The 27798-nt window shown below is 40.5% G+C and overlaps 1 protein-coding gene across 4 annotated transcripts; it reads left to right on the forward strand.

Annotated features, from left to right (window-relative positions):
- The first annotated feature begins 207 nt into the window (after positions 1-207).
- On the forward strand, positions 208-10123 carry LOC106598422 (small ribosomal subunit protein mS33). 4 transcript variants are annotated; one of them, XM_082978059.1, is made up of 3 exons: positions 208-366; positions 6254-6474; positions 8157-10123. In XM_082978059.1, exons 1-3 carry the CDS (start codon positions 223-225, stop codon positions 8260-8262), a joined length of 471 nt encoding a protein of 156 aa, XP_082834185.1. In that variant the 5' UTR covers positions 208-222; the 3' UTR covers positions 8263-10123. The 4 variants fall into 4 exon arrangements, with proteins under 4 accessions (XP_082834185.1, XP_082834186.1, XP_082834187.1 ...); XM_082978060.1 differs by having other exon boundaries at positions 6254-6456; XM_082978061.1 differs by having other exon boundaries at positions 307-510.
- Positions 10124-27798: the final 17675 nt, after the last annotated feature.

The raw sequence follows: 27798 nt of genomic DNA on the forward strand, positions 1-27798 counted from the left end.
TTATCAACTGTACTGTAGGGATGGAACGTAAGTCTCTGGATGTTGAGGTTGTGGTGGCAGCTGCAGTGAGGTATTTGAGTGTACAAGACTTTACCTCAGAAGAGTTACAGGGTGTGTTGAGTGGTGGTGTCCCGTCCTTTCAGGCTGTTGGTCTGAAGTAGAACTAGATAGATTTAAATAGTGGATTAAGGTGGTGGGTTTTTAGTGAGTGTAGGGGTATTAATGTATTTATTTGACATTTTCAAGCCAAGTATAAGGGAGTTATACTCCAGTCTAGTAGGTGGCGGTAATGCAACATGTATTGGATGCCAACCCGCCGATAATCCTCATCGAAGAAGAAGAATAGCAGTGGTGGCATGCTTGAAGGTTAGCGACATATTTAACGAAATACAATAATAACTACTAGTGACACACATACTGAGTAGCAAGGTATACCATTATCGTGTAGAACATGGTAACATATCAACATTGGATATAACAAAGCCAGTCCACACGTCGCGGTGATTCCAGGTCTGTATTTGGCTGTGGACACAGTGAGCCATTTTGTTATTCAGTATGTGCTTTCCTCTGTCTGGTGCATGTTTTCACACTGATCATCAACTTTATGATGTGTTTGTTGGCTATGATTTTTCCATTGGTTTTAAAACCATGAAGCTGTTTCATTAACGGGTTGGTTGTTTAGCTACTATGGGGGGAAATACTGGGTTTTACACAAGACGTTCAATATGGCGATTATTATTTTAAACCAAGGCCCAAAAAAGACCGGTAACATGTGTTTTCAGTTTTTATTTATTTATATATATACCGAACTCACAAATAGTTCTGTGAAATTAATAGTAACTAAGGTAAAACGGCAACGCCAGGATGTTGTTAGGGAAATAACCCAATATGCGCTCGGATTTCGGTGCAAAATGTATTATTATTTTTATTTATTTTTAAATCTACTTTTACAAGTTTTGAACCATACAGTGTTTATTTAAATGAAAAAATGCCCGAGAAGCTGGTGTTTTTGGAGGATATTGGTACGGGTGTTAGACCCGACATAACCGTTCTTCTCTCTTGTTTTGCTAGCTAGCCGTAGTTGGCTAACTTAGTCAGGTCAAAAACAATAACACTAGCTACATTTGGCATTTGTTTAATCAGTTTTCTAGTGACATTTTATTTGGATACGTCCATAACAATGAGTTAATGAGGTGCGGTTTCTCCTGGCATAGAAAATGTTCTCTCTGGTCAGGACCCCTGTTGTTCAGAGCAGCTAGCAGACAACACAACTACAATCACTTCAAACACTGGAGCCAGAAAGACTGCTGCAATTCCTTTAGTTGGACCTTCTTTTTATTTCATTTTAAATGTATTTTTATATATCCATAAAAATGATGCCAGCTGATTCATGATTTCGACTGGCTGAGAAACGCTGTCTGTCTGGTCGCGACTTCTACTTGTTCATTACTATGATATGGGACAGCTGGAGGTGGAATTTGAATATTGAATCAATTTAGCAAATGTCGGAGAGACAGCAAGGTTTATACAAATCTCTGCTGTTTAAAACTAATTGTTAATCTAAAAGAAATGTGAGATAATGTCTAGATGCTTTTTATAGTGGAGATCAAGTTTATAAATTGCCTGGCTGGGCTGATGAAACAGTGGATTGTGTAGTCAGACGGAAGGTCCAACACATTTTTGGTGGGTGGCACTTGGACTATTTAAAGAGGAACTACTTTGCAGATATGAAACACACAGTGGTGGAAAAAGTACCCAATTGTTATACTTGAGTAAAAGTAAAGATTCCTTTTATAGAAAATGACTCAAGTGAAAGTCACCAAGTAAAATCCTACTTGAGTAAAAGTAAAAAAGGGTTTTGGATTTAAATATACTTAAGTATCAAAAGTTAAAGTATAACTCATTTCAAATTCCTTATATTAAGCAAACCAGACGGCACAATTCAATTTGTATTTTTATTTTTATTGACTGATAGCCAGGGGCACACCCCAACACTCAGACATAATATACAAACAAAGCATTTGTGTTTAGTGAGTCTGCCTGATCAGATGCAGTAGGGATGACAAGGGATTTTCTCTTTAAGTGCATGAATTAGATAATTTTCCTGTCCTGCTATGCATTCAAAATGCAACGAGTACTTTTGGTTGTCAGGGAAAATGTACAGAGTAGAAAATACATAATTTTCTTTAGGAATGTAGTAAAGTAAAAGTTGACAAATTTAAATAGTAAAGTACAGATACCCCCAAAAAACTACTTAAGTAAAAATACTTAAAAGTACTACTTAAGTACTTTATGCCATTGAAAACAGATAATCATAATATCAGTCAAAAATATCAAATTCACACTTTTATGCTACGAAACCAACTTCATAAGAGGTTTTATAAATAGGTTATATTTGACTTAACATTCCATGCCGTACACCAAGGCACTGTTGTCAGAATAGATAGATGCAGTTCAATACATGATTTATATAATAAACCAATACATGTCTTGGTGGTCCAGAAAATATTGCTATCATGTTGTAAATCACAGCGGACCTGGTACCATTCGGAATGCACTGTTTCTGTTTCAATGGCTCGATATTTTTTGGACAAAAACGGACAAATGTAACTACGGCTGGGAATGTCAATATGATCACCGAGAGATAGAAGCTGTTTTTCAATCTCAAGGTCATCAGACTGCTAAACAGCAATCACTAACTCAGAGAGGCTTCTGCCTACACTGAGACCCAATCACTGGACACTTTAATAAATGGATCACTAGTCACTTTATACAATGCCACTTTAATATTGTTTACATATCTTACATTACTCATATCACATGTATATACTGTATTTTATACCATCTACTGCACCTTGTTGATGCTGCTCAGCCATCGCTCATCCATATACTTATATGTACATATTCTCATTCACCCCTTTAGATTTGTGTGTATTAGGTAGTTGTTGGGGAATTGTTAGATATTACTGCACTGTTGGAGCTAGAAGAACATGCATTTTGCTACACTCGCATTAACATCTGCTAACCATGTGTATGTGACCAATAAAATTTGATTCAATCAAACTAGCAAGGCCAAGGCCAATGATCACAAGTCAGTTATAATGTAGCTGATAGGCTAGCGTAGCTATCTATGTAGCAAGCTAAAACACAGAGACTGAACTTAGCTAGATAGCTAGCTGCTAGGAGGATGTCATCGGAGGAGTGGGTGAGTGACTGAATTTTCCGGTGGCTACAGAGATAGGGATGCAGGTGTCATTTGGTTAGCTAGCAAGACATGTTAATCATTTAGCTATTCTGAAATTGAACGACTGTTATCCAGTTAGCATATCTCTTGCGTTTTGCAAATTCACTCTGATTATCTACTTCGATTTCAGAGCACTCTCGCCTGAGCGTGCCAGAGCGCTGAATAACTGATGATACCAACGTGCAACACCTGCTGAATATGACTGGTGTCAGTAAATGTAGGCAAAGAAAGTAAGTTAGTCACCAACATGCTGGATAACATGTAAACAACCTAACCAGGTCTGCTAGGGGGAGTCAAATGATCAGAGTGAGGTGTTCTCTCATTATGTGTCTGGAAGTAGCTAGCAACCCAACTTTAGCCTGTTAGCTTGGGTGTTTGGTTGGGACAAGCATGCATTGTTGGAAGGCAAGCTGCAGAAGGGTGAGGAGGCTACAATTGTCCATTGCTTATCAGCGCAAATTGTTTTTAGTATTTATTTATTTTTCTCCCCGATTTCTTGCTGTCCAATTGGTAGTTACAGTCTTGTCCCATCGCTGCAACTCCCGTACGGACTCGGGAGGGTCGAAGGTCGAGAGCCGTAGCGCACAATGCCCGCTTAACCCGGAAGCCAGCCGCACCAATGTGACGGAGGAAACACCGTACACCTGGTGACTGTGTCAGCGTGCACTACGCCCGCACCGCCACAGGAGTCGCTAGTGTGCGATGGGACAAGAACATCCCTGCCGGCCAAACCCTCCCCTAACCCGGCCAATTGGACGGTGTCCCATGGGTGTCACATCTAGTGGCACATCTAGCACCGTGATGCAGTGCCTTAGACCACTCAGGAGGCCCTAACAGTGCAATTGTGATGGCAAACTAGCTAAAAAAAAAGTTTGAGAGGGTTTTGCGCTAATCTTGCTTTGTTGACTAGCATTAGATGTTGATCTTGTTGATGTGTGTGTGTGTGTATATAGTGAAAAGATAGCCTACCTTGTCATGATTGTTTGATCAACAGGACTATAAAAGTTCCCAAATGTAAGAGGACTCCCATGGTATTTACATATTAACAGAAATCCATTCAGGTGTATTTTGTGGCTTTTGGTGAATGTGTTCTATTGATCTAAAGTCGCTCTGTTGCTACTTCCTGTAAACACACAGTCCAGTTCATAGTGAATGATGACAGGTCCTACTTCCTGTTAACACACAGTCCAGTTCAAAGTGAATGATGACAGGCCCTACTGCCTGTTAAAACACAGTCCAGTTCATAGTGAATGATGGCAGGCCCTACTGCCTGTAAACACACAGTCCAGTTCAAAGTGAATGATGACAGGTCCTACTTCCTGTTAACACACAATCCAGTTCATAGTGAATGATGGCAGGCCTGTGTGCAAATGGCATGTTTGTATATAGTCCTACTGTAGTTCTGATTGGCTATGGTGCACCAGTCTGCATAGACTCTGGTCCTGGACAAGAAAGATGGTTTATTTACTGCAGTGTCTATTAAATTGTCCATACGCAAGGCCACTTTCCCACTCTATATTGCTATGGAATTTTCGCAAATGCCCAAACATTCATGAAAATGTGAAAATGGCCATATGACCAAGCGCTCGCTTGTCAGATATTCATGGGTTGTATATGAACAGATTTTAATAAGATTTCATGTTGCTAAAATGCAGTCAGTTCCACTTTAAACCCAGGAAACAGCCATTCACCAGCTTTTCAAGCTTAATAATGTCAAAATATATATGGGAATTAGCTTCCAAAGAATGGAGTTTCTCTGGGCAACTATCATCATTACTGCCGTCACGACCTTTATGTACTTCCAAATAAGGTCTGAATAAAAAGATGCAAGCAACTGAAAAAATGCCTTTTCTGGAAAGAATCTATATTACATTCTGGGTAGAGCACGTGGAATATTATTACGTTCTGGGTAGAGCAGGTGGAATATTATTACGTTCTGGGTAGGGCAGGTGGAATATTATTACGTTCTGGGTAGAGCAGGTGGAATATTATTACGTTCTGGGTAGAGCAGGTGGAATATTTTTACGTTCTTGGTAGAGCAGGTGGAATATTTTTACGTTCTGGGAAGGGCAGGTGGAATATTTTTTACGTTCTGGGAAGGGCAGGTGGAATATTTTTTACGTTCTGGGTAGGGCAGGTGGAATATTTTTACGTTCTGGGTAGAGCAGGTTTATACAACCAATTTAGATTTTATGTTCCTATACTGTTGTAGGTGATAAAACGGAGATCTTCTTTAATTAGGAGATGCTCATGCCTCTGCTCTACCATTAGGAATCGTTGTCACAAAGGTCGACAAGCTTAGGGCCAAAATAAGCTCGTAGAAACTTATTGGGCTTTTTCTTTTTTGATAGATTTTGTCAAGAGTGAAACCTCTTGCTCTGTGTTTGTTCCTCTCTGGATATAATCAATGACCTTTCCATCTGCTGGATCAGCCAATCTGCGCGTGGCAGTAAAAAGGGATTTTATTGGAGGTGCAGAAAAGGTGGATTTGATGCTTATTTCGACGTTAAGTTCGACAAGCTGTTAAATGGCTGCTTCTTGGGCTTAACAGAGAATGACTGTATTCAACGTCTCCTGTAAGCCCAGATTCTTGTTCAGTTTAGAGTGTTGACAACATGTAAACTATATTTCGTCTCTGATGTTTATTGAAAATATATACATCTGCACTTGTTGTGTCAAATACATCGTTACAGTTGTTGGCAAGGTAGCGGGTGAATTTTAGCCATATTAGCGTAGGTCAGACATCAGTCAGAACACCTCAAAACAAGACGTGGCATCGAGAAGAAGATGAAACTAGCTGAAACGAGCCACCTACGATTCCCTACATGCCAGCTTCCTGTCGTTGTTGCTAGCTATCTGGCCAACCAGAATCACAACACAGATTTCTGCCCCATTTGAAGCGATCATGTTTTGTGACGTTGTCAGCTAACCCGTCTATAGAAGTTGTTTATTTTTTGAGGACATATTTGTAACTAATATTTGCTGCTTCTCTTTCCTCTTGTATTTCAGCTAGCTATGGCCAGCCTGTCCAACTACGCTGTGCGTATGGCACGTCTCAGCGCACGTATCTTTGGGGATGTGGCGCGTCCGACGGACAACAAGTCCATGAAGGTGGTCCAGCTGTTCAAGGAGCCGCCCATGGCCCAGAAAAAGGAGGTGTACGACTGGTACCCTCAACACAAGATCTACTATGCCCTTACACAGAAGCTACGGTACATGGGACTCTTCAGGTAGACATGACGTGACGATGGGCTGAATAGATCCATAGGCCTATTCATGGGAAAGGGATCTGGGTTCTTTTGGCATGTCTGTGTTTGGCATTGTGTAATAATGTATACAGCCCTACTCTAGCCAGAACCACTTCTAGAGGCTTTAGAAGGTCCTTCTGGCTAACCACGGACAGTGAAATTACAGTCTTCTAGACCCTGTTTGTCTCTGTGTTCTAACCAGACAGTTTTCTAGACCCTGTTTGTCTCTGTGTTCTAACCAGACAGTTTTCTAGAACCTGTTTGTCTCTGTGCTCTAACCAGACAGTTTTCTAGAACCTGTTTGTCTCTGTGTTCTAACCAGACAGTTTTCTAGAACCTGTTTGTCTCTGTGCTCTAACCAGACAGTTTTCTAGACCCTGTTTGTCTCTGTGTTCTAACCAGACAGTTTTCTAGAACCTGTTTGTCTCTGTGTTCTAACCAGACAGTTTTCTAGACCCTGTTTGTCTCTGTGTTCTAACCAGACAGTTTTCTAGACCCTGTTTGTCTCTGTGTTCTAACCAGACAGTTTTCTAGACCCTGTTTGTCTCTGTGTTCTAACCAGACAGTTTTCTAGACCCTGTTTGTCTCTGTGTTCTAACCAGACAGTTTTGTAGACCCTGTTTGTCTCTGTGTTCTAACCAGACAGTTTTCTAGAACCTGTTTGTCTCTGTGCTCTAACCAGACAGTTTTCTAGAACCTGTTTGTCTCTGTGCTCTAACCAGACAGTTTTCTAGACCCTGTTTGTCTCTGTGTTCTAACCAGACAGTTTTCTAGACCCTGTTTGTCTCTGTGCTCTAACCAGACAGTTTTCTAGACCCTGTTTGTCTCTGTGTTCTAACCAGACAGTTTTCTAGACCCTGTTTGTCTCTGTGTTCTAACCAGACAGTTTTCTAGAACCTGTTTGTCTCTGTGTTCTAACCAGACAGTTTTCTAGACCCTGTTTGTCTCTGTGTTCTAACCAGACAGTTTTCTAGACCCTGTTTGTCTCTGTGCTCTAACCAGACAGTTTTCTAGACCCTGTTTGTCTCTGTGTTCTAACCAGACAGTTTTCTAGACCCTGTTTGTCTCTGTGTTCTAACCAGACAGTTTTCTAGACCCTGTTTGTCTCTGTGTTCTAACCAGACAGTTTTCTAGACCCTGTTTGTCTCTGTGTTCTAACCAGACAGTTTTCTAGACCCTGTTTGTCTCTGTGTTCTAACCAGACAGTTTTCTAGACCCTGTTTGTCTCTGTGTTCTAACCAGACAGTTTTCTAGACCCTGTTTGTCTCTGTGTTCTAACCAGACAGTTTTCTAGACCCTGTTTGTCTCTGTGTTCTAACCAGACAGTTTTCTAGACCCTGTTTGTCTCTGTGTTCTAACCAGACAGTTTTCTAGACCCTGTTTGTCTCTGTGTTCTAACCAGACAGTCTTCTAGACCCTGTTTGTGTTCCAACCAGACAGTTTTCTAGACCCTGTTTGTCTCTGTGTTCTAACCAGACAGTTTTCTAGACCCTGTTTGTCTCTGTGTTCTAACCAGACAGTTTTCTAGACCCTGTTTGTCTCTGTGTTCTAACCAGACAGTTTTCTAGACCCTGTTTGTCTCTGTTCTTCTGAACACGTCCTTTTAGTTTAGTACTAATGCTGCTTACCTCAGTAACACCATTTCCTCCCTGTTTCCCCACCAGAGATGAGCACGAGGACTTCAAGGAGGAGATGCGGCGGTTGAGGAAACTACGAGGCAAGGGGAAACCCAAGAAGGGCGAAGGAAAGAGAGCCACCAAGAAGAAATAAGCACTTCCTTTCCCTGTCATATAGGACCTATGGGTAAACCCAGCCTTTCCCTGTCATATAGAACCTATGGGTAAACCCAGCCTTTCCCTGTCATATAGAACCTATGGGTAAACCCAGCCTTTCCCTGTCATATAGGACCTATGGCTAAACCCAGCCTTTCCCTGTCATATAGAACCTATGGTTAAACCCAGCCTTTCCCTGTCATATAGGACCTATGGCTAAACCCAGCCTTTCCCTGTCATATAGGACCTATGGGTAAACCCAGCCTTGCCCTGTCATATAGAACCTATGGGGGAATCACAACAGGCCTCGTTTGCTTTGGGACACCAGAGGAATGGCCTCCCTAACTGTGTTCACATCGGTAACATGTGACCCCACTCAGGATGTTCATATTAAATGGACCCTTGTAACAGCTGATGATGATGATGATGATGATGTGTTGAGAGGATCCTTTCATATCCCATCACAGAACATCCTGTCTGACAAGTGACCAGTCTTTGATCGCTGTGTGTTTGGTACATAAAACATTTCTGTTCATTGCTTTACAAGATGTTTCATTTAGGTTTCAATTGTATCCGCGTTGTTAGCAGCTTTCCGTTCTCATACCATCTGTACAGTGAATAGGTGAAGGAGACCTGGAGGGCATCAGTACATGTCATTGTGATGCTAGTATGTTCCTATTGGCTGAGACAAAGCTGCTGATTTTACATCTGTTCTGAGTAACACCAGGTGTCATGAATACAATACTGTCAACAAATCTGCTGAGATGTGTAGGAGGACTCTCTCCATTTTGTGACTGGTTAATTGCCATGTAAGTACTGTGCTATACAATGTTGTTAATAGTGACTTAGTGTAACTACAGGAAACCCATTAAAACCTGTTCTGACCTGATCCCTTGATGACTTGATGCCCAGGGCCCAGTTTTTCAAAAGTGATCTGTATTTCTCCTATCGGATAGGACTGAGTAGATAGAAATAGAATGTCTGAATCCTTGACTTGAATGGAGACTCTGGTTCTATTCATTATATTTCTATGTATTTAGTCTGACAGGAGAAACTCATAACTGTTGAAAAACTAGTCTCAGAGGGTGGTTGGATTTGGATGTCACTCAATACGTGGATATGTTTTAATGTTGCTGCTACACACACCGTTCATAAAGCCATGTGTGTGTTCAGATCACCTTGATACACATGTTAACTGGTGTAGTGGGTCTTGTCCAGAGACTGACTGGTTACGTCCAACAATGCCACCATATTCCCTATGTAGTGCACTACTTTAGACCAGAGCCCTATTCCCTATGTAGTGCACTACTTTAGACCAGAGCCCTATTCCCTATGTAGTGCACTACTATAGACCAGAGCCTTATTCCCTATGTAGTGCACTACTTTAGACCAGAGCCCTATTCCCTGTGTTGTGCACCACTTTAGACCAGAGCCCTGTTCCCTATATAGTTGATAAGAGAATTATCTAATAAAGGTAAATGAATCAATAAACCATGATGAATTATTAGTCATAGTGCATGGTTAATGAATGATCAATGTAGGGATCGATTAGTTTGATTCGTTCCGGAAAGTCCAGGAACCACTGGAGAGGGAAAGAAATGTGTGTATGCAATTAGTATAGAGAGATAGAGAAGCAGATGGTCAAGGGAGTAAAACCTCAGAGAGTTCCTAACCTTGGAGGAAAGGAACAGGCTGAGCCAGAAGGTGATAAACAGTGTGAAGTTTATGGGGGTTGCAGGTCACCAACGGATTGTGTGTAAATGCATGTGCGTAAGTTAGCAAGAACTATATAATGACTGTTTTGTTATCCTGACACCAGACCGTTCTCTGAATAAAGCTACAGAAACCTTTTGCAGAAAGCTGAGTCCTTGCCTAATTATTTTAACCCATTGTCTTACAAACCTTGGGCATTAGTCAAGGCGAATTGATTATTGATTATTATCATCAAGATATAAAATTCCTATAACAATTGGTCCTATTCGAGCCGGATCTCAAACTGCCGCTGTCGTTCCAAGGAGACACTGAAACCGTGCGGATGAAATATCTGTAAATCAAAGACCTGGCCCTTTACTGTGGGTTCTTTACAGGCCGGTGGCAAACTGGTACGCGACAGAGGTGGTGACGAGATTCTACGAACATTGAATTCTCAGCTGCAAGATAAGGTCAGTAATCTTTATTCATTATTTTGGGGTTAAATTCTAAACTTACTAAAAATTCCTATAAAGCTTTGGTCAAGATAAAGGTGAGGGAGGATTTTAAATATAGGAAGTAGTCTGGGACTATTCGGAAACGGACAGGTCCGTAATGACTCGTAGTAGTTGAGGCCATTACTAAAAATAAACTACCCCGTATCGATATAGTCTGGGACTATTCAAAAGATATGGGATGTAGTCTGGGACTACTAAAAATATATGGGAAGTTGTCTGGGACGTAGTCTGGGACTACTAAAAATATATGGGAAGTAGTCTGGGACTATTCAAAATATATGGGAAGTAGTCTGGGACTACTAAAAATATATGGGAAATAGTCTGGTACTACTAAAAATATATGGGAAGTAGTCTGGGACTACTAAAAATATATGGGAAGTAGTCTGGGACTACTAAAAATATATGGGAAATAGTCTGGGACTATTCAAAATATATGGGAAGTAGTCTGGGACTATTCAAAATATATGGGAAGTAGTCTGGGACTACTAAAAATATATGGGAAATAGTCTGGGACTACTAAAAATATATGGGAAGTAGTCTGGGACTACTAAAAATATATGGGAAGTAGTCTGGGACTACTAAAAATATATGGGAAGTAGTCTGGGACTACTAAAAATATATGGGAAATAGTCTGGGACTACTAAAAATGTATGGGAAGTAGTCTGGGACTACTAAAAATGTATGGGAAGTAGTCTGGGACTACTAAAAATATATGGGAAGTAGTCTGGGACTACTAAATATATATGGGAAGTAGTCTGGGACTACTAAAAATATATGGGAAATAGTCTGGGACTACTAAAAATATATGGGAAATAGTCTGGGACTATTAGGGGTATATGGGAAGTAGTCAGGAACTATTAAAAATATACAATAAAAGCACACCCATAGATTGTGAGAATAAGCATAATAACAAGGAAAGCAATTGAATAATATGGGTGGTAAATCCTCGAAGGAGGTCCTGGAATTAAGAGAGATATATGAGAGATATATTGAATCTAAGGATAAAAGGAACATTTATTTTGACCCAAAATGGAGAAATAAGTATGAATTTGATGGACGTTTAGATGTAGAAAAGCTAGAGTTAATGGTAGAACATAGACATGTAGATAGTGAAGAGGACAGGGCAGTCAAAGCCCTGAGAAGGCTGCTGGAAGAACAGGGTAAGGAGAGAGAGGAGCTACTGAAGTTGAGAGAGGATGGAGAGAGTGGCCAGTACCCTATGATAGCATTGCCAAACCCACGGGCTGGGGATGATGGGGCGCAGGCCACTCTGGATGTATACAGGGCATGGACACAGAGAGATGTGGTCCGAGCCGTAGAGGGTGTAGTGCATCCTAAGACAGGTATAGAAGGGTTCAGAAGAGATCTGGAAGGTCTAGCAGCCAGCTTTAATCTAGACACAGGGGAGATTGAGAGAGCAGTAAGACAGCTGGTGGGGAAGGACTGGGCAGCGGTCCGGGGACAGTGGGTACCTGGACATAATGATTTGGTGGTATTGCCCTGGGCGATAGATGGACAGTATGTCGAGAAAATCACACAGCTGTGTAATAATCTGAGGGACCACTATCACCGACATGCAGATTTCTCTAAGGTCCACGAATGTAAACAAGAAGACAATGAGACTATAAGTCAATACCTAGAGAGATTAAAGGAGGTATTCAATGCCAACAGTGGGTTAATAGAGCCACCGGTAGCCCAGGGGAACGATACAGCATATCACCAGCAACTGAAAATAGCTTTCCTCAGTGGAATGCGCCCAGAGATAAGTCGTGCCATAAAAAGGACTCTAGTAGGATGGGGAACAGCAACTCTGGCAGAGGTGAAGAGATATGCCGTTCACTATGAGCAGCATGGTAAAAACAACAGGATTAAAAAAGAACAGAAAAAAGCAGAGTACCTGATAGCAACCCTAGGGGAAATAGCAGGGAGGAGAAGAGACTCTGTAGACAGAAGGGGGAAAACAGGGAGTCGCGCTGACAAAGACGGAAAGAAGCGGTGTTTTAATTGCGATAGAACAGGACATTTCGCCAGAGACTGTAAAACACCCTGTGAACATTGTGACCGAGTAGGACACAACTACCGAAATTGTAAACATGAACAATAGCATTGTGGTTCAGTGGTAGAATTCTTGCCTGGCATGCGGGGGACCCGTGTACTGATCCCAGCTCATGGGACTAAAATTAAATTATTGTTATGTTTTGACTGGAACGATACGGTTGTTAGTGTTTGTTTAAGATAGAAACCAAATGTTTTGATAGCTTGTTTAGTTTAAATAGGAAGACAGATTCTTTGAAAATAATAGCGAGGCGAATTCGATAAAGTACGTTGTTTGTGGTCTGAATGGCCTGCTTAAAGGATTTATAGAGAATGGGAGTTGTATTTGAATGACGGAATCAAGGAAAATGCAGTTACTTAAATCTAAATGAATTATAAAGAGTGGAAATTAATAATTGTGACAGAATTGTGGCGATATACATGATATTTTTTTTAAACCCTTGGACATTTCATAAGACTATAAGCCAATACCTAGAGAGATTAAAGGACGTGTCCAATGCTAATAGTGGGTTAATAGAACCCCCGGTAGTGGATGGATTTGATGCCCCGTATTATCAGGAATTAAAAATTGCTTTCCTCAGTGGAATGCGTCCCGAGATAAATCGTGCCACCAAACAGAACCTCCTAGGGTGGGGGCTAGCAGATGAGGGAAATAAGAGAGGCCAAAGACGGGGTCGAGACAAATACAGAGAGAAGGTCAGGCGCCCACAGAAAAGCATGTTCAATCACATAAGCCATTGAGGAAGTTTAAAACTAATGATGGGGGGAGTACAATGGAATTATAAATATTATTAGGTTTTGTTTATAGTCAACTTTGGGGTTTTTGAATCAGTGTGATAGGATGAAACGCTGACCAAGTGGTTATTTTATGGAAAAAGAAGCGCTTAGCTCTCTTTGAAAACAAAATAATAACAAATTCCTAGGGACAGGATATCTTAAAGGGGTATACACACATGGCATTTTGGAAGTTTTGTTTTCTTAGTTTAATTAAAAACGTGAAATTATTTTGATAGGGAATGTTCTGGGAACCTGGGATACAAAATGTAGATAAAGTTCTTAGCTTTAATTTGTTTAATGTAGTAAGAAACACGGTTCTGAAAGGGTGGTATGACTTTTGACCCCTCTGGTGACTTTTCCTGTGTGGTCTGATCAGCCACATTGAAAAGCCATTTGGATGGTGAATTTAAGGTCATTGGTGATATTGATTTTAAGGGAATTTGTAGAACTGATAATTATGATAGAGTTAAAGTTCTTAGACACAATTGATAATTTGAAACAATGAGAAGACTAAAAGGGCAAAGCCTTAGACTAAGGGTAGGCTTCTTTAAGTCTATTTTCCTAGAACAATAAGGGTAAAATAATTTTTCTTGGTGGAGTAAATCAGATTAGTCATTTTGATCTGATTATGTGATTTGAAAATATTTTGACCAGTAGCAGGGGTATTTTTTACATGATCTAGATACGTTTATTTTCTCTTAGGAAGTCAGCTGTTGTTGAATTCAGTGTAAGACATTTAACACAACAAGGCTGTGGAATTGATATAATAGTATTACTATATTTTGTTGTGAATAAGTTTAATAATGATAGACTTATGTCAACAGGACAGGGATATATGACATCTGTAGGTGATCAAAGATTATTGAGGGTAACGAGATACATTTAAGTAGATATGCAATATCTAGACAGGTTGATTTTTCTAAAACTCAGGAGTGAAATCAAGGAGACAATGAGACATTTAGTCAATATTTGGAAACAACCCATATTATGAGAAAAAGTAGGAGACAGATAGAAGGGAAGATGGAGAAATCCTCCCTTGCAATGCTGAAACCTTGAGGGTTGGGGAGAAGCAGGAAGAAAGAAGGGGGACAGCAGGAGTAGATAGGAAGAGAATTTGGTTCACTAAAGCTCTAGGATATTAATTAATGGAGAGACTATCGGCTCCATTGGCAGGCATGTATTTTAGTTTTGATTTTAAGTTTATGTTTGGTAAATTCGCTAGGAGGAGATTAGTATAATTTTGTTGAAAGTAATTGTTACCCTAACTAAAAGGGAAATGAAAGCTTAGTTGGTTTCAGGTGTTAGACACTGAACCATTGCTCAGACGCTATTCTGCACAGTAGGCCGAAATAGTAGCATTGACTAGAACCGGTGAAATAAGAAAGGAGAGAAAAGTTACTATTTACACAGACAAGCACATAGACATTTAAAACCATACAAAGCAGCACAGATAAATCTTAAAGAAGATAAAACACTTGACAGAGAATTGTTACAGAATATCTGAGGATGAAGGCCCCAGGGAGAATTGGACATGTGGAAAATGAAAGGGGGCATCCTACAAGAGAAGGTCTGACATAAGGATAATTTACTTATCCTACCAAAGACATTGTATGGATACGCAGCAATATTGATACATAGGCTAAGCAATGTATCAAGGGGAGGGAAGTATAGTAGAGTAGTTAGGAAAGAGTGATGGCCTAAAGGATAATTACTTAAACAATTTCTTTGTAAGAAGATCCATTCCAACATTTGGAATTGGACTTATTGAACTATTCCGAATTGAGGGGAAGAAGGGGTGTTTAACAATAATAGATAAGTATAGCAAATGGGTAGAAGCGTTCCCAACTTACTTGGTGGACATGATTATGGTAGCTAAAATATTAAGTCAAGATATTATCCCTAGAGTTGGTTTACTAGGAGCCATCTCTTTAAATGATGGATGACATTTTAGCTAATCAAGTAGAGCCTATAGAATGCCAGAGTTAGAGATACCAGAACAGGTAGACATAGAAGTTGAAGAAATACTAGCAGAGCACATGAGAAGACTGTTTGTTAACCAAACCCGTATGTCCAAGATTTTGTGTCCAACAGGTGAATTACAGGAGAAGGTGATTCACTCAATCCAACCAGGAGACTGGGTGTGGATCCAGTCCCTGAGGAGAAAAAACTGGAAGCAACACCGTTGGATAGAAAACACTCTAAAGTTTCTAAAATCAAAAACTTCCCACCAAAAACTTCTGGTGAATTTACAAAAATACTCATCATAAACCTTGACAAAATACATAACAATTATTTTAAGAATCATAGATAGACTACTCCTTTATGCAACCGCGGTGTCAGATTTTAAAATAGCTTTACGGAGAAAGCACATTTTTCAATATTCTGAGTACATAGCTCAGCCATCACAGCTAGCTATTCAGACACCCGCCAACTTCGGGGTCACCTAAACTCAGAATTAGTATTAGAAATATTGTATTACCTTTGCTGATCTTCCTCAGAATGCACTTCCAGGACTGCTACTTCCACAACAAATGTTGATTTTGTTCGAAATAATCCATAGTTATGTCCAAATACCTCCGTTTTGTTCGTGCGTTCAGGTCAATATCCAAAGGTAACGCGCGAGCGCATTTCGAGAACAAAAAATCCAAAATGTTCCATCACCGTTCTTAGAAGCATGTCAAACGCTGTTTAAAATCAATTTTTATGGTATTTGTCTCGTAAAATAGCGATAATATTCCAACCGGACAATATTCCAACCGCGCCCCCCAACTCTCCGCCGCAACTGTAAATAGTATCATTTGTCTATAAAATTGTTATAAGTACACCTCTGCATAACATTGTATCCTTATTAACATTAAAGAAAACAAAAAAAGAAAAAAGAAAGAAATATAGATCAACTTACAACAAAGAATAACTTTATTAACATTGTTTTTTAGTCTGTAACAGAAAAGACTTAAAGTGCATCAATTTGCCTGAAATTTAAAAAAAAATTCAAGCCTTATTTAAACTGTAAACATTTTTGGACCATTTGATACTGAAAAATAAAATAAAATATAATCAATAAATAATAATACATTCAAATTGATCAGCAACATTAACCTGTTGGGGATAAGGGGCAGTATTTGCACGGCTGGATAAAAAAACGTACCCGATTTAATCTGGTTACTACTCCTGCCCAGAAACTAGAATATGCATATAATTATTAGCTTTATTAGCTTCAATGCTCCCAGTATTCTACCTGGCTCACCTTCTGTGGGAACTCCATCAGGGGACAATACACAACCATCCTCTATCCATTCCATACAGAGTTTCTCTCCTCGTCTCTTCCATTCCTTCCCTCCATTGATTTCGAGCGTGGATTTTAGAGCCTTTAATACTCTTTCCGCTTCTTCACTGGTAGTCATGTTTTTGTTTTACTGTATTATCCCCGTATTTATTTTCCGACCAACACAAAAATAATTGATAAATCACCCCGCTTCTAACCCACCTATCTAAACTTGGTGTTCGTACACTTGACAAATACCAGATATCAACAAAATCAATAAATCAAACCATTCTACACCATCAAACATTTAAACATTGAAACAGCAAATTAATTGATAAATGTTAAAGGAATTTTATATCTTGATGATAATAATCAATAATCAATTCGCCTTGACTAATGCCCAAGGTTTTTAAGACAATGGGTTAAAATAATTAGGCAAGGACTCAGCTTTCTGCAAAAGGTTTCTGTAGCTTTATTCAGAGAACGTTCTGGCGTCAGGATAACAAAACAGTCATTATATAGTTCTTGCTTACTTACGCACATGCATTTACACACAATCCGTTGGTGACCTGCAACCCCCATAAACTTCTCACACTGTTTATCACCTTCTGGCTCAGCCTGTTCCTTTCCTTCAAGGTTAGGAACTCTCTGAGGTTTTACTCCCTTGACCATCTGCTTCTGTAGCTATACTAATTGCATACACACATTTCTTTCCCTCTCCAGTGGTTCCTGGACTTTCCGGAACTAATCAGACTAATCGATCCCTACATTGATCATTACATTGATTATTCATTAAACCTGCTGTATGACTAATAATTCATCGTGGTTTATTGATTAATTTACCTTTATTAGATAATTCTCTTATCAATTCCACCCTTAAATGATTCACTAATTCACCATGATGATCACATGCTATAAGTAATCACTAATAATCTCACGCTATATGGAAATACAATAATCACACGGCAAGACGGAGCTGCTCTTCCTCCCGGGGAAGGACTGCCCGTTCCATGATCTCGCCATCACGGTTGACAACTCCCTTGTGTCCTCCTCCCAGAGTGCTAAGAGCCTTGGCGTGACCCTGGACAACACCCTGTCGTTCTCCACCAACATCAAGGCGGTGACCCGATCCTGTAGGTTCATGCTCTACAACATTCGCAGAGTACGACCCTGCCTCACACAGGAAGCGGCGCAGGTCCTAATCCAGGCACTTGTCATCTCCCGTCTGGATTACTGCAACTCGCTGTTGGCTGGGCTCCCTGCCTGTGCCATTAAACCCCTACAACTCATCCAGAACGCCGCAGCCCGTCTGGTGTTCAACCTTCCCAAGTTCTCTCACGTCACCCCGCTCCTCCGCTCTCTCCACTGGCTTCCAGTCGAAGCTCGCATCCGCTACAAGACCATGGTGCTTGCCTACGGAGCTGTGAGGGGAACGGCACCTCCGTACCTTCAGGCTCTGATCAGGCCCTACACCCAAACAAGGGCACTCCGTTCATCCACCTCTGGCCTGCTCGCCTCCCTACCTCTGAGGAAGCACAGTTCCCGCTCATCCCAGTCAAAACTGTTCGCTGCTCTGGCACCCCAATGGTGGAACAAGCTCCCTCACGACGCCAGGACAGCGGACTCAATCACCAGCTCTTCAAGGAATACCTGGGATAGGATAAAGTAATCCTTCTAACCCCCCCTTAAAAGATTTAGATGCACTATTGTAAAGTGGTTGTTCCACTGGATATTATAAGGTGAATGCACCAATTTGTAAGTCGCTCTGGATAAGAGCGTCTGCTAAATGACTAAAATGTAAATGTAAAATGTATATGGAAATACAATAATCACACGCTATATGGAATTTAATTGTGATACAAGGATTTAACAAGACTAATACATAATTATTCCTCCTATACCCATCAATGACAGTCCTAGGCCTCTTTCCAATTATGAAACTTCGATTCAGGATTTTCATCATCATTTTCATTAAAGGAACAGTCTATCAAAACGTTGAAAATTCAATCAAAACGTTGAAAATTGGTTCATCAAACATTGGCTCCTCATGATTAAAAGAAACGGAGCCATCTTCCTGGCCTGGAGGCCCGCATTCGCCATCCCACTGATCGGAGCTCGGAATTGGTCCATATCTCACCATCTGCTGCGTCATCGATCTCTCTAGAGTCCTGGTGATTAACCTCTATGGGCTAGGTGGCGCGTTATTCAAATTCCTCAAAAATGCAAAAACGTCAATTTTTCAAACATATGACTATTTTACACCATTTTAAAGACAAGACTCTCGTTAATCTAACCACACTGTCCGATTTCAAAAAGGCTTTACAACGAAAGCAAAACATTAGATTATGTCAGCAGAGTACCCAGCCAGAAATAATCAGACACCCATTTTTCAAGCTAGCATATAATGTCACAAAAAACAAAACCACAGCTAAATGCAGCACTAACCATTGATGATCTTCATCAGATGACACACCTAGGACATTATGTTATACAATACATGCATGTTTTGTTCAATCAAGTTCATATTTATATCAAAAACCAGCTTTTTACATTAGCATGTGACGTTCAGAACTAGCATACCCCCCGCAAACCTCCGGTGAATTTACTAAATTACTCACGATAAACGTTCACAAAAAACATAACAATTATTTTAAGATTTATAGATACAGAACTCCTTTGTGCAATCGAGGTGTCCGATTTTAAAATAGCTTTTCGGTGAAAGCACATTTTGCAATATTCTGAGTAGATAGCCCAGCCATCACGGCTAGCTATTTAGACACCCACCAAGTTTAGCCCTGACCAAACTCCGATTTACTATTACAAAAGTTTGATTACCTTTGGTGTTCTTCATCAGAATGCACTCCCAGGACTGCTACTTCAATAGCAAATGTTGTTTTGGTTCAAAATAATCCATAGTTATATCCAAATAGCGGCGTTTTGTTCGTGCGTTCAAGACACTCTCCGAAGTGTAAATAAGGGTCACGAGCATGGCGCATTTCGTGACAAAAGATTTCTAAATATTCCATTACCGTACTTCGAAGCATGTCAACCGCTGTTTAAAATCAATTTTTATGCCATTTTTCTCGTAAAAAAGCGATAATATTCCGACCGGGAATCTGCGTTTAGGTAAACAGACGAAAGAAAACAAAGCATGGGGTCGACTCGGGCACGCGCCTGCGTCTCACAGTACTGTGACCAGCCACTATCCAAACGCGCTACTTTTTTTCAGCCAGAGCCTGTAAAGCCACGATTCAGCTTTTTGCTGCCTTCTGAGAGCCCATAGGAGCCGTAGGAAGTGTCACGTAACAGCAGAGATCCCCTGTAATGGATAGAGATAATCAAGAAGGGCAAGAAATTGTCAGACAGGGCACTTCCTGTATAGAATCTTCTCAGGTTTTGGCCTGCCAAATGAGTTCTGTTATACTCACAGACACCATTCAAACAGTTTTAGAAACTTTGGAGTGTTTTCTATCCAAAGCTAATAATTATATGCATATTCTAGTTTCTGGGCAGGAGTAATAATCAGATTAAATCGGGTACGTTTTTTATCCGGCTGTGAAAATACTGCCCCCTAGCCATAATATAAATTATATAAATTTGGCGATTTACATGGTACATATAAGGTCATAGACATTTCATAAGTGTGAAGCCGAAAGAGAGACACAGTTGGAACATTGGTTTTAATCTTGCGATAGAGGAAAGGCAGAACGCTGTTTGAAAAGAGGTAATCGCTGGGCTATGTTTGGCGGGAAAGAAGCGTTTTGTTTTGTGATGAATTCTGGTTATTGGTTCGTGGTATTGATTGTTTAGTAACACCAGTGAATTGAACATTGCATGGAAAAATATCAAGTCATTAACCTGTTAGGGCTAGGGGGCAGCATTGACACAGCTGGATAAAAAACATACCCGATTTAATCTGGTTACCACTCCTACTCAGTAACTAGAATATGCATATACTTATTACATATGGATAGAAAACACCCTAAATTTTCTAAAACTGTTTGAATGGTGTCTGTGAGTATAACAGAACTCAAATGGCAGGTCAAAACCTGAGAGATTCCTTTACAGGAAGTGGCCTGTCTGACCATTTCTGGAACTTCTTTGCCATCTCTATCATTTACTAAGGATCTCTGCTCTAACGTGACACTTCCCACGTCGTCCATAGGCTCTCAGAGCCCGGGAAAAAAGAGAATGTCGTCATTCCAGCCCCAGGCTGAAACACATTATCGCCTTTCTCAAGTGGCCCATCAAGAGACACTAGCTTATGCGTGTGACCCCGACCGCCCCCGCCTTTGGGATTTTTTCCTCTGTTTGCCGAAAAGGAGATTCCCTGTCGGAATATTATCGCTTTTCTACGAGAAAAATGACGTAAAAATTGATTTTAAACAGCGGTTGACATGCTTCGACGTACGGCAATGGAATACTTTGAATTTTATTGTCAGGAATTGCGCCAAGCGCGCGACACTTCTTTACTATTTCGGATAGTGTCTGGAACGCACGAACAAAACGCCGCTATTCGGATATAACGATGGATTATTTTGGACCAAACCAACATTTGTTATTGAAGTAGACGTCCTGGGTGTGCATTCTGACGAAGACAACAAAAGGTAATGACATTTTTATAATAGTAAATATGATTATGGTGAGTGCTAAACTTGCCGGGTGTCTAAATAGCGAGCCCGTGATGCCTGGGCTATGTACTTAGAATATTGCAAAATGTGCTTTCACCAAAAAGCTATTTTAAAATCGGACATATCGAGTGCATAGAGGAGGTCTGTATCTATAATTCTTAAAATAATTGTTATGCTTTTTGTGAACGTTTATCGTGAGTAATTTAGTAAAATGTTAGCGAATTCCCCGTAAGTTTGCGGGGGGTATGCTAGTTCTGAACGTCACATGCTAATGTAAAAAGCTGGTTTTTGATATAAATATGAACTTGATTGAACAAAACATGCATGTATTGTATAACATAATGTCCTAGGGTTGTCATCTGATGAAGATCATCAAAGGTGAGTGCTGCATTTAGCTGTCTTCTGGGTTTTGGTGACATTATATGCTGGCTTGAAAAATGGGTGTCTGATTATTTCTGGCTTGGTACTCTGCTGACATAATCTAATGTTTTGCTTTCGTTGTAAAGCCTTTTTGAAATCGGACAGTGTGGTTAGATTAACGAGAGTCTTATCTTTAAATGGCTGTAAAATAGTCATATGTTTGAGAAATTGAAGTAATAGGATTTTGAAGATTTTGAAAATCGCGCCACAGGCTGGCAGTGGCTGTTACGTAGGTGGGACGAATTCGTCCCGCCGGTCCCATAGAGGTTAAAGTGAAGTACAGGTGGAGTTAATTTTATATTTACAGGGACGGTGCACATTAAACACAGTTGTGTATAATGGCAGGGTATTCCTAGCAAACAGAATGGGCCGGTTTGCAGACAAACTGAAGGGGTTTTAAGGTTTTAAGCAATCTTGGGTCAAATTAGTCAAATAGTACATTAAAATATGGGGTTTCATAGATTGAAATACAGTATTGTATCCAAGGGTAGCGCATGTTCAATTAAGTTTAAAACTAATGATTGGGGGGAGTACAATGGAATTATAAGCATTTTTAGGTTTTGTTTGTAGTTCATTTTTGGGTTTCTGAATCGGTGTAGTATGAGGAAATGCTGACCAAGTGGTTATTTTATGGAAAAAGGAGCGCTTAGCTCTTTTGAGAAAAATTCCTAGGGACAGGATATCTTAAAGGGGTATACACACATGGCATTTTGAAGTTTTGTTTTCTGAGTTTTAATTAAGCACGTGAAATTCTTTTAATAGGGAATGTTCTGGGAACTTGAGATACAAAATGTAAATGAAGTTATTAGCTTTCATTTGTCTAATATAGTAAGAAACACGGTTCTGAAAAGGGGGTATGACTTTTTACCCCTCTGGTGACTTTTCCTTTTGTGGTCTGATCAGCCGCAATGAAAAGCCATTTGGATGGTGAATTTAGGGTCATTTGTGATACTGATTTTAAGGAAATTTGGAGAACTGATAATTATGATGGAGTTAAAGTTCTTAGACACAAGTGATAATTTGAACCAATGAGAAGATAGAATGACGATAAGGGTACAATAATTTTTCTTTGTGGAGAAGTTCAGATTAGTCATTTTGATCTGATTATGTTATGTGAATATCATTTGATAATTAGGAATATTTTTTACATGATCTAGATACGTTTATTTTCCCTTTGGAAGTCAGCTGTGGTTGAAAGCAGTGTAAGAGATTTAACAAAACAAGGCTGTGGAATTGATATAATAGTATTATATTTTGTTGTGAGTAAGTTTAATAATGGTAGACTTATGTCAAGCATTAGGATATATTCTAAGCCAACAGGATAGGAATATATGACATCTGTAGGTAATCCAGGATCATTGAGGGTATTGAGATACATTTAAGTAGCTATGGAATAAGACAATGAGACATTTAGTACTCCCCTGCAATGCTGAGACCTTGATGAGTTGGAAGTAGAAGGAGGAGAGCATAAGCAAGGAAGAGAAGATAAAAGTGAAACAGAAGAATTAGATAACGGTTAGTGAGTGACGACCAGCATAGTTAAATTATAAACAGGTGAGGACATAAATGACACTGGGAGAGACAGAAAATACATAAGAATAGAAGATAGAAGGATAATTTAGTTAGGTTCGTTTAGATAGTCACTCCATGTATTAATATCCTATCAGCTCCATTGGCATGTATTTTAGTTTTGATTTTAAGTTTATGTTTGGTAAATTCTATCAGGAGAGATATAACTATTTACACAGACAAGCACATAGGCATTTAAAACCACACAAAGCAGCACAGATAAATCTTAAGACACTTGGTAGAGAATTGTTACAGGGTAACTAAGGATGAATGCCCCAGGGAGAATTGGACATGTGTAAAATGAAAGGGGGCAATCCTACAAGAGAAGGGCTGAAATAAGGATAATTTACTGATCTTACCAAAGACATTGTTTAGATATGCAGTAAAATTGATACATGGCTTGAGCCATGTATAAAAAGGGGGAGTATGGTAGAGCAGGCGATAGAACAGGATAGGATGCTACTAGAACAAAAACATTTTTTGTAGAATTTCCATTCCAACATTTGGAAATGGACTTATTGAACTATTCCGAATTGAGGGGAAGAAGGGGTGTTTAACAATAACAGATAAGTATAGCAAATGGGTAGAAGCGTTCCCAACTTACTTGGTGGACATGATTATGGTAGCTAAAATATTAGGACAAGATATAATCCCTAGTGTTGATACTGGGATCTATCTTTTTAAATGATGGATGACAGTTTAGCTAATCAGGTAGAGCCTATAGAATGCCAGAGTTAGAGATACCAGAACAGGTAGACAAAGACGTTGAAGAAATACTAGCAGAGCACATGAGAAGACTGTTTGTTAACCAAACCCGTATGTCCAAGATTTTGTGTCCAACAGGTGAATTACAAGAGAAGGTGATTCACTCAATCCAACTAGGAGACTGGGTGTGGATCCAGTCCCTGAGGAGAAAAAACTGGAAGCAGTCCCGTTGGGAAGGCCCATACCAGGTGCTGTTAAACCATTGCCTTTGCCATTAGAAAAGCTGAGAGAGTCACTTGGGTCCACGTTACCCACTGCAAGAAGGTATGTACACATATGAACACTGCTGATCACACACAGAGTTAGGAGAAGAACCGAGAACCAACAAGGTCCGGGGGTTACCTCCTTAACAAAGATTTCCTATCCCGACCGTTCATCACTGTGTGTGCTCCTAGAGGTGTGAGTATGGGGTGGTACCAAGCAGAGAGACTAAGGGCAGGAGAGGGTTGACGGTTTTTGGGAAGAGTAGAAACTCTGAGCTGCATCATAGTCTAATCTTTCTGATATATTCAGATCCACCACCTACTGGTACTAATCATAGGATACCATTGTCATTGAGAAGAAGTAGAAGATAAACTATATAATACACTGATGAGTGACGTACAGAATAAGGAATCAAAGAAGATCAAGATGTAGAATTTAAGGTAAACATTAAACAACTTCCTGGGGAAGCAGACAACTGTACAGGAATTTGGGGTTGGCCAGATTGAAGTACTCAGCCAACCCACCTCGGTTCACCTAAATTCCGGATGAATGCCAGTGTTATAGATACAAGAAGGGCACCGAGAAAAAATATGATTTTAATGGCTGGAAAGGTAATCGTTGATGCGACTGACTTAGGTTTGAAAGCACAGGAGAAAATGTGTAACCTCATAGCACCTATAACTGATGAAGGGTGGGCTAGTACCAGCAAAGGACGCATACGACAGAAATGACCACAAAGGGTGGTTAGGAACTTGCGCCCTGGGGATATTGGTTCAACCAGTTCGAATTAGTTATCAGAGACCAGTTATAGGAGGCTAAAGAAGGCACAGGAGGAGTTTTGACCAGGACGGGAATAGCTTTGAATAAATGGATGCTATTGGCATCCTAAGGGAGGTTCCAGATGAATACAAAGTTATGAATCAAATATGTGAAGGCTTTAACACTATATTATTTTGGTAGTTGACAATAAATAAAAATATCCGCCACTTCCCTCATGACCTGGTAAAATAGACTGACTCTTGAAATGATACGGGCAAAGAGGATGGTGTAGGTAGAATGATTAGGTTCATTGCTGTACGTACATTTCTGATAACACAGCTCATGTTTGGGAAATGGAAAAGTGTTGTAGGAACTGTATTATGGGCTGCTTTCACCTGTATGAGTGTGTTTGGGTTGTGTGGTTGTTGTTTGGTCCCGTGTGCGAGAGGTTTAATCACCAGAACTCTAGAGAGATGGATAACGGAGCAGATGGTGAGATACGGACCGAGTCAAAGTTCAGACCAATGAGACGACAAGTACCTACCGCCGAGCAAGGTGGAGGATTCATTCAAATATCAGGAGCACATGTTAGATGAGACCATCTATTGGGATGCATGAATTAGTTTGAATTTGTGTGAAATTTCTGAATCCAATAAAAATAGATGTGTTATAATGTATGTGAAATATCTAGCAAAACAGGTGGATTGTAATGGAAATATGATTTTAAGGTCCCAGCTAGCACATTTGGTTCCTTGTAAGTTGTGGGAAGGTTTGTTTTTGTATTGGTTGTGAGAACGAAGCCATACGTTTCCTGACTGGAAAAACAGAAAGTTTTTATGCGTTCTGAGAACAGAAGCGAACATATCACCTGTTCTGGGAATGTTTATTTTTAGGATGCAGGGAGGTTCTGAGAACGTCTTACTATGGTTCCAGGGAGGTTCTGAGAACGTCTTACTATGGTTCCAGGGAGGTTCTGAGAACGTCTTACTATGGTTCCAGGGAGGTTCTGAGAACGTCTTACTATGGTTCCAGGGAGGTTCTGAGAACGTCTTACTATGGTTCCAGGGAGGTTCTGAGAACGTCTTACTATGGTTCCAGGGAGGTTCTGAGAACGTCTTACTATGGTTCCAGGGAGGTTCTGAGAATGTTCTACTATGGTTCCTTGAAAGTTTTCATGGGAGGTTTTATTAACGCTCAGAGAATACACATTTTAGATCATTTTGAGGTTTTTGAGTGTCCCCACTTGCGCCAGCGAATAGGTAGCTTTTCGCGTGGCGCCGACTGGTAAGACGATTTAGGAGGGCGGTCACATGTGCTAGCAAGGCAGAGGTACTCGCCAAGCAAGCAGCGTGACGTCCTTAAGGGCTGAGACAAAACATTGTTGTTGGAATGCAGTGGGAATTTACCATTCCCTTGTTATTCAACATCTGTTTCCTCATTTCATTACTATTATTACTGAGGTAAAAAGGCCTAGGACGCTGCAACTGGGCACGAAGATACTATTATTACTGAGGTAAAAAGGCCTAGGAGGGTGCAACTCAGCAAGAAGATACTATTATTACTGAGGTAAAAAGGCCTAGGAGGGTGCAACTCAGCAAGAAGATACTATTATTACTGAGGTAAAAAGGCCTAGGAGGGTGCAACTCAGCAAGAAGATAAATGCCTATAGGCCACACCCTCTCATACAATGCCATGCAAATATAACACTGGCTTACAAACTTCTACATGCCAACTTCAACATGAAGAGGACCAGAGGACCACCAGGTTACTTGAGAAAGTCATGGTACTTTAAACACTGTTGTTTCCTATCATCCATTATATCATGTACGACGATGACATAATATTACAGAGATGTTACTAGTGGGCACCAATATTGATCCTTCTGTATGATATGGATATCGTTTGATATCGATATGAACAAGGTATATCGTCATGTCTGTTTGTCCTTGCTGTTAACCTACACTATTATGAAAAAGAGCCAACATTACTTTTCCCGCAGGTTATATATGGGTTCTGATATGTACTGACAGCATGGGTTAGTGATTATTGAAAACATCACGCTCATATTTGATTTAGCCGTTGACACTCCATAGGAGCTGGGTGGGTGTAAACTTACTGTCATATGGGATGACGCTGGAGAGACGAAGCAGGTACGGGGGAGTAAAACATTTAATGAATAACGGACATGGAACGAGACAGGAACAGCGTCAGCAAACAGGTAACACAAACAAAAGACAATCAATGGAGCAGCAGGGAACAAAGCAAAGGAACTGACAAATATAGGGGAGGAAATAAACAGATGAGTGAGTCCAATAACGCTGACGTGCGTGACGAGGGACGGCAGGTGTGCGTAATGGATAGAAGGAGTGCGTGATGCAGGGCAGCCTGGTGCCCTCATGCGCCAGGGGAAGGGAAGAGTGGGAGAAGATGTGACAGTACCCCCCCCCTCTTGTTGCGTAACCCGGCGTCCCACCTGGGCGAACCGGCCGAGACATGGGAGCTGGGCTAGCCGGTTGGGGCGTGGGAGCCTGACGAACCAGCAGGAGCGTGGGAGCCTTACGAGCCGGCTGAGGCATGAAAGCCTATGGACCCTGGTCAAATGTAGTGGACTGCACTATGTAGGGAATAGGGTGTCATTTGGAACGGAGGAGGAACAGGGTGCCATTTGGAACGCAGACGGAGTCCCCTGACCACCCACTCATTGATCTTTCTCTCAATCAGCATTTTTACCAGCTAGGAGAGAGTGTCTATGAGGAGCTGAGGCAGGTAGGGGTGAATTAATGCAGTCTGACTTCTACTATTGACCAACCTTTATATTTGGCGCTCTCATGTGGTAGTCAGGGTGCATTTCAGATATAAATATATATTCTGGATCTTCGTGA

This window comes from Salmo salar, chromosome 07 (assembly GCF_965601325.2).
Source record: "Salmo salar chromosome 07, fSalSal1, whole genome shotgun sequence".
NCBI lineage: Eukaryota > Metazoa > Chordata > Actinopteri > Salmoniformes > Salmonidae > Salmo > Salmo salar.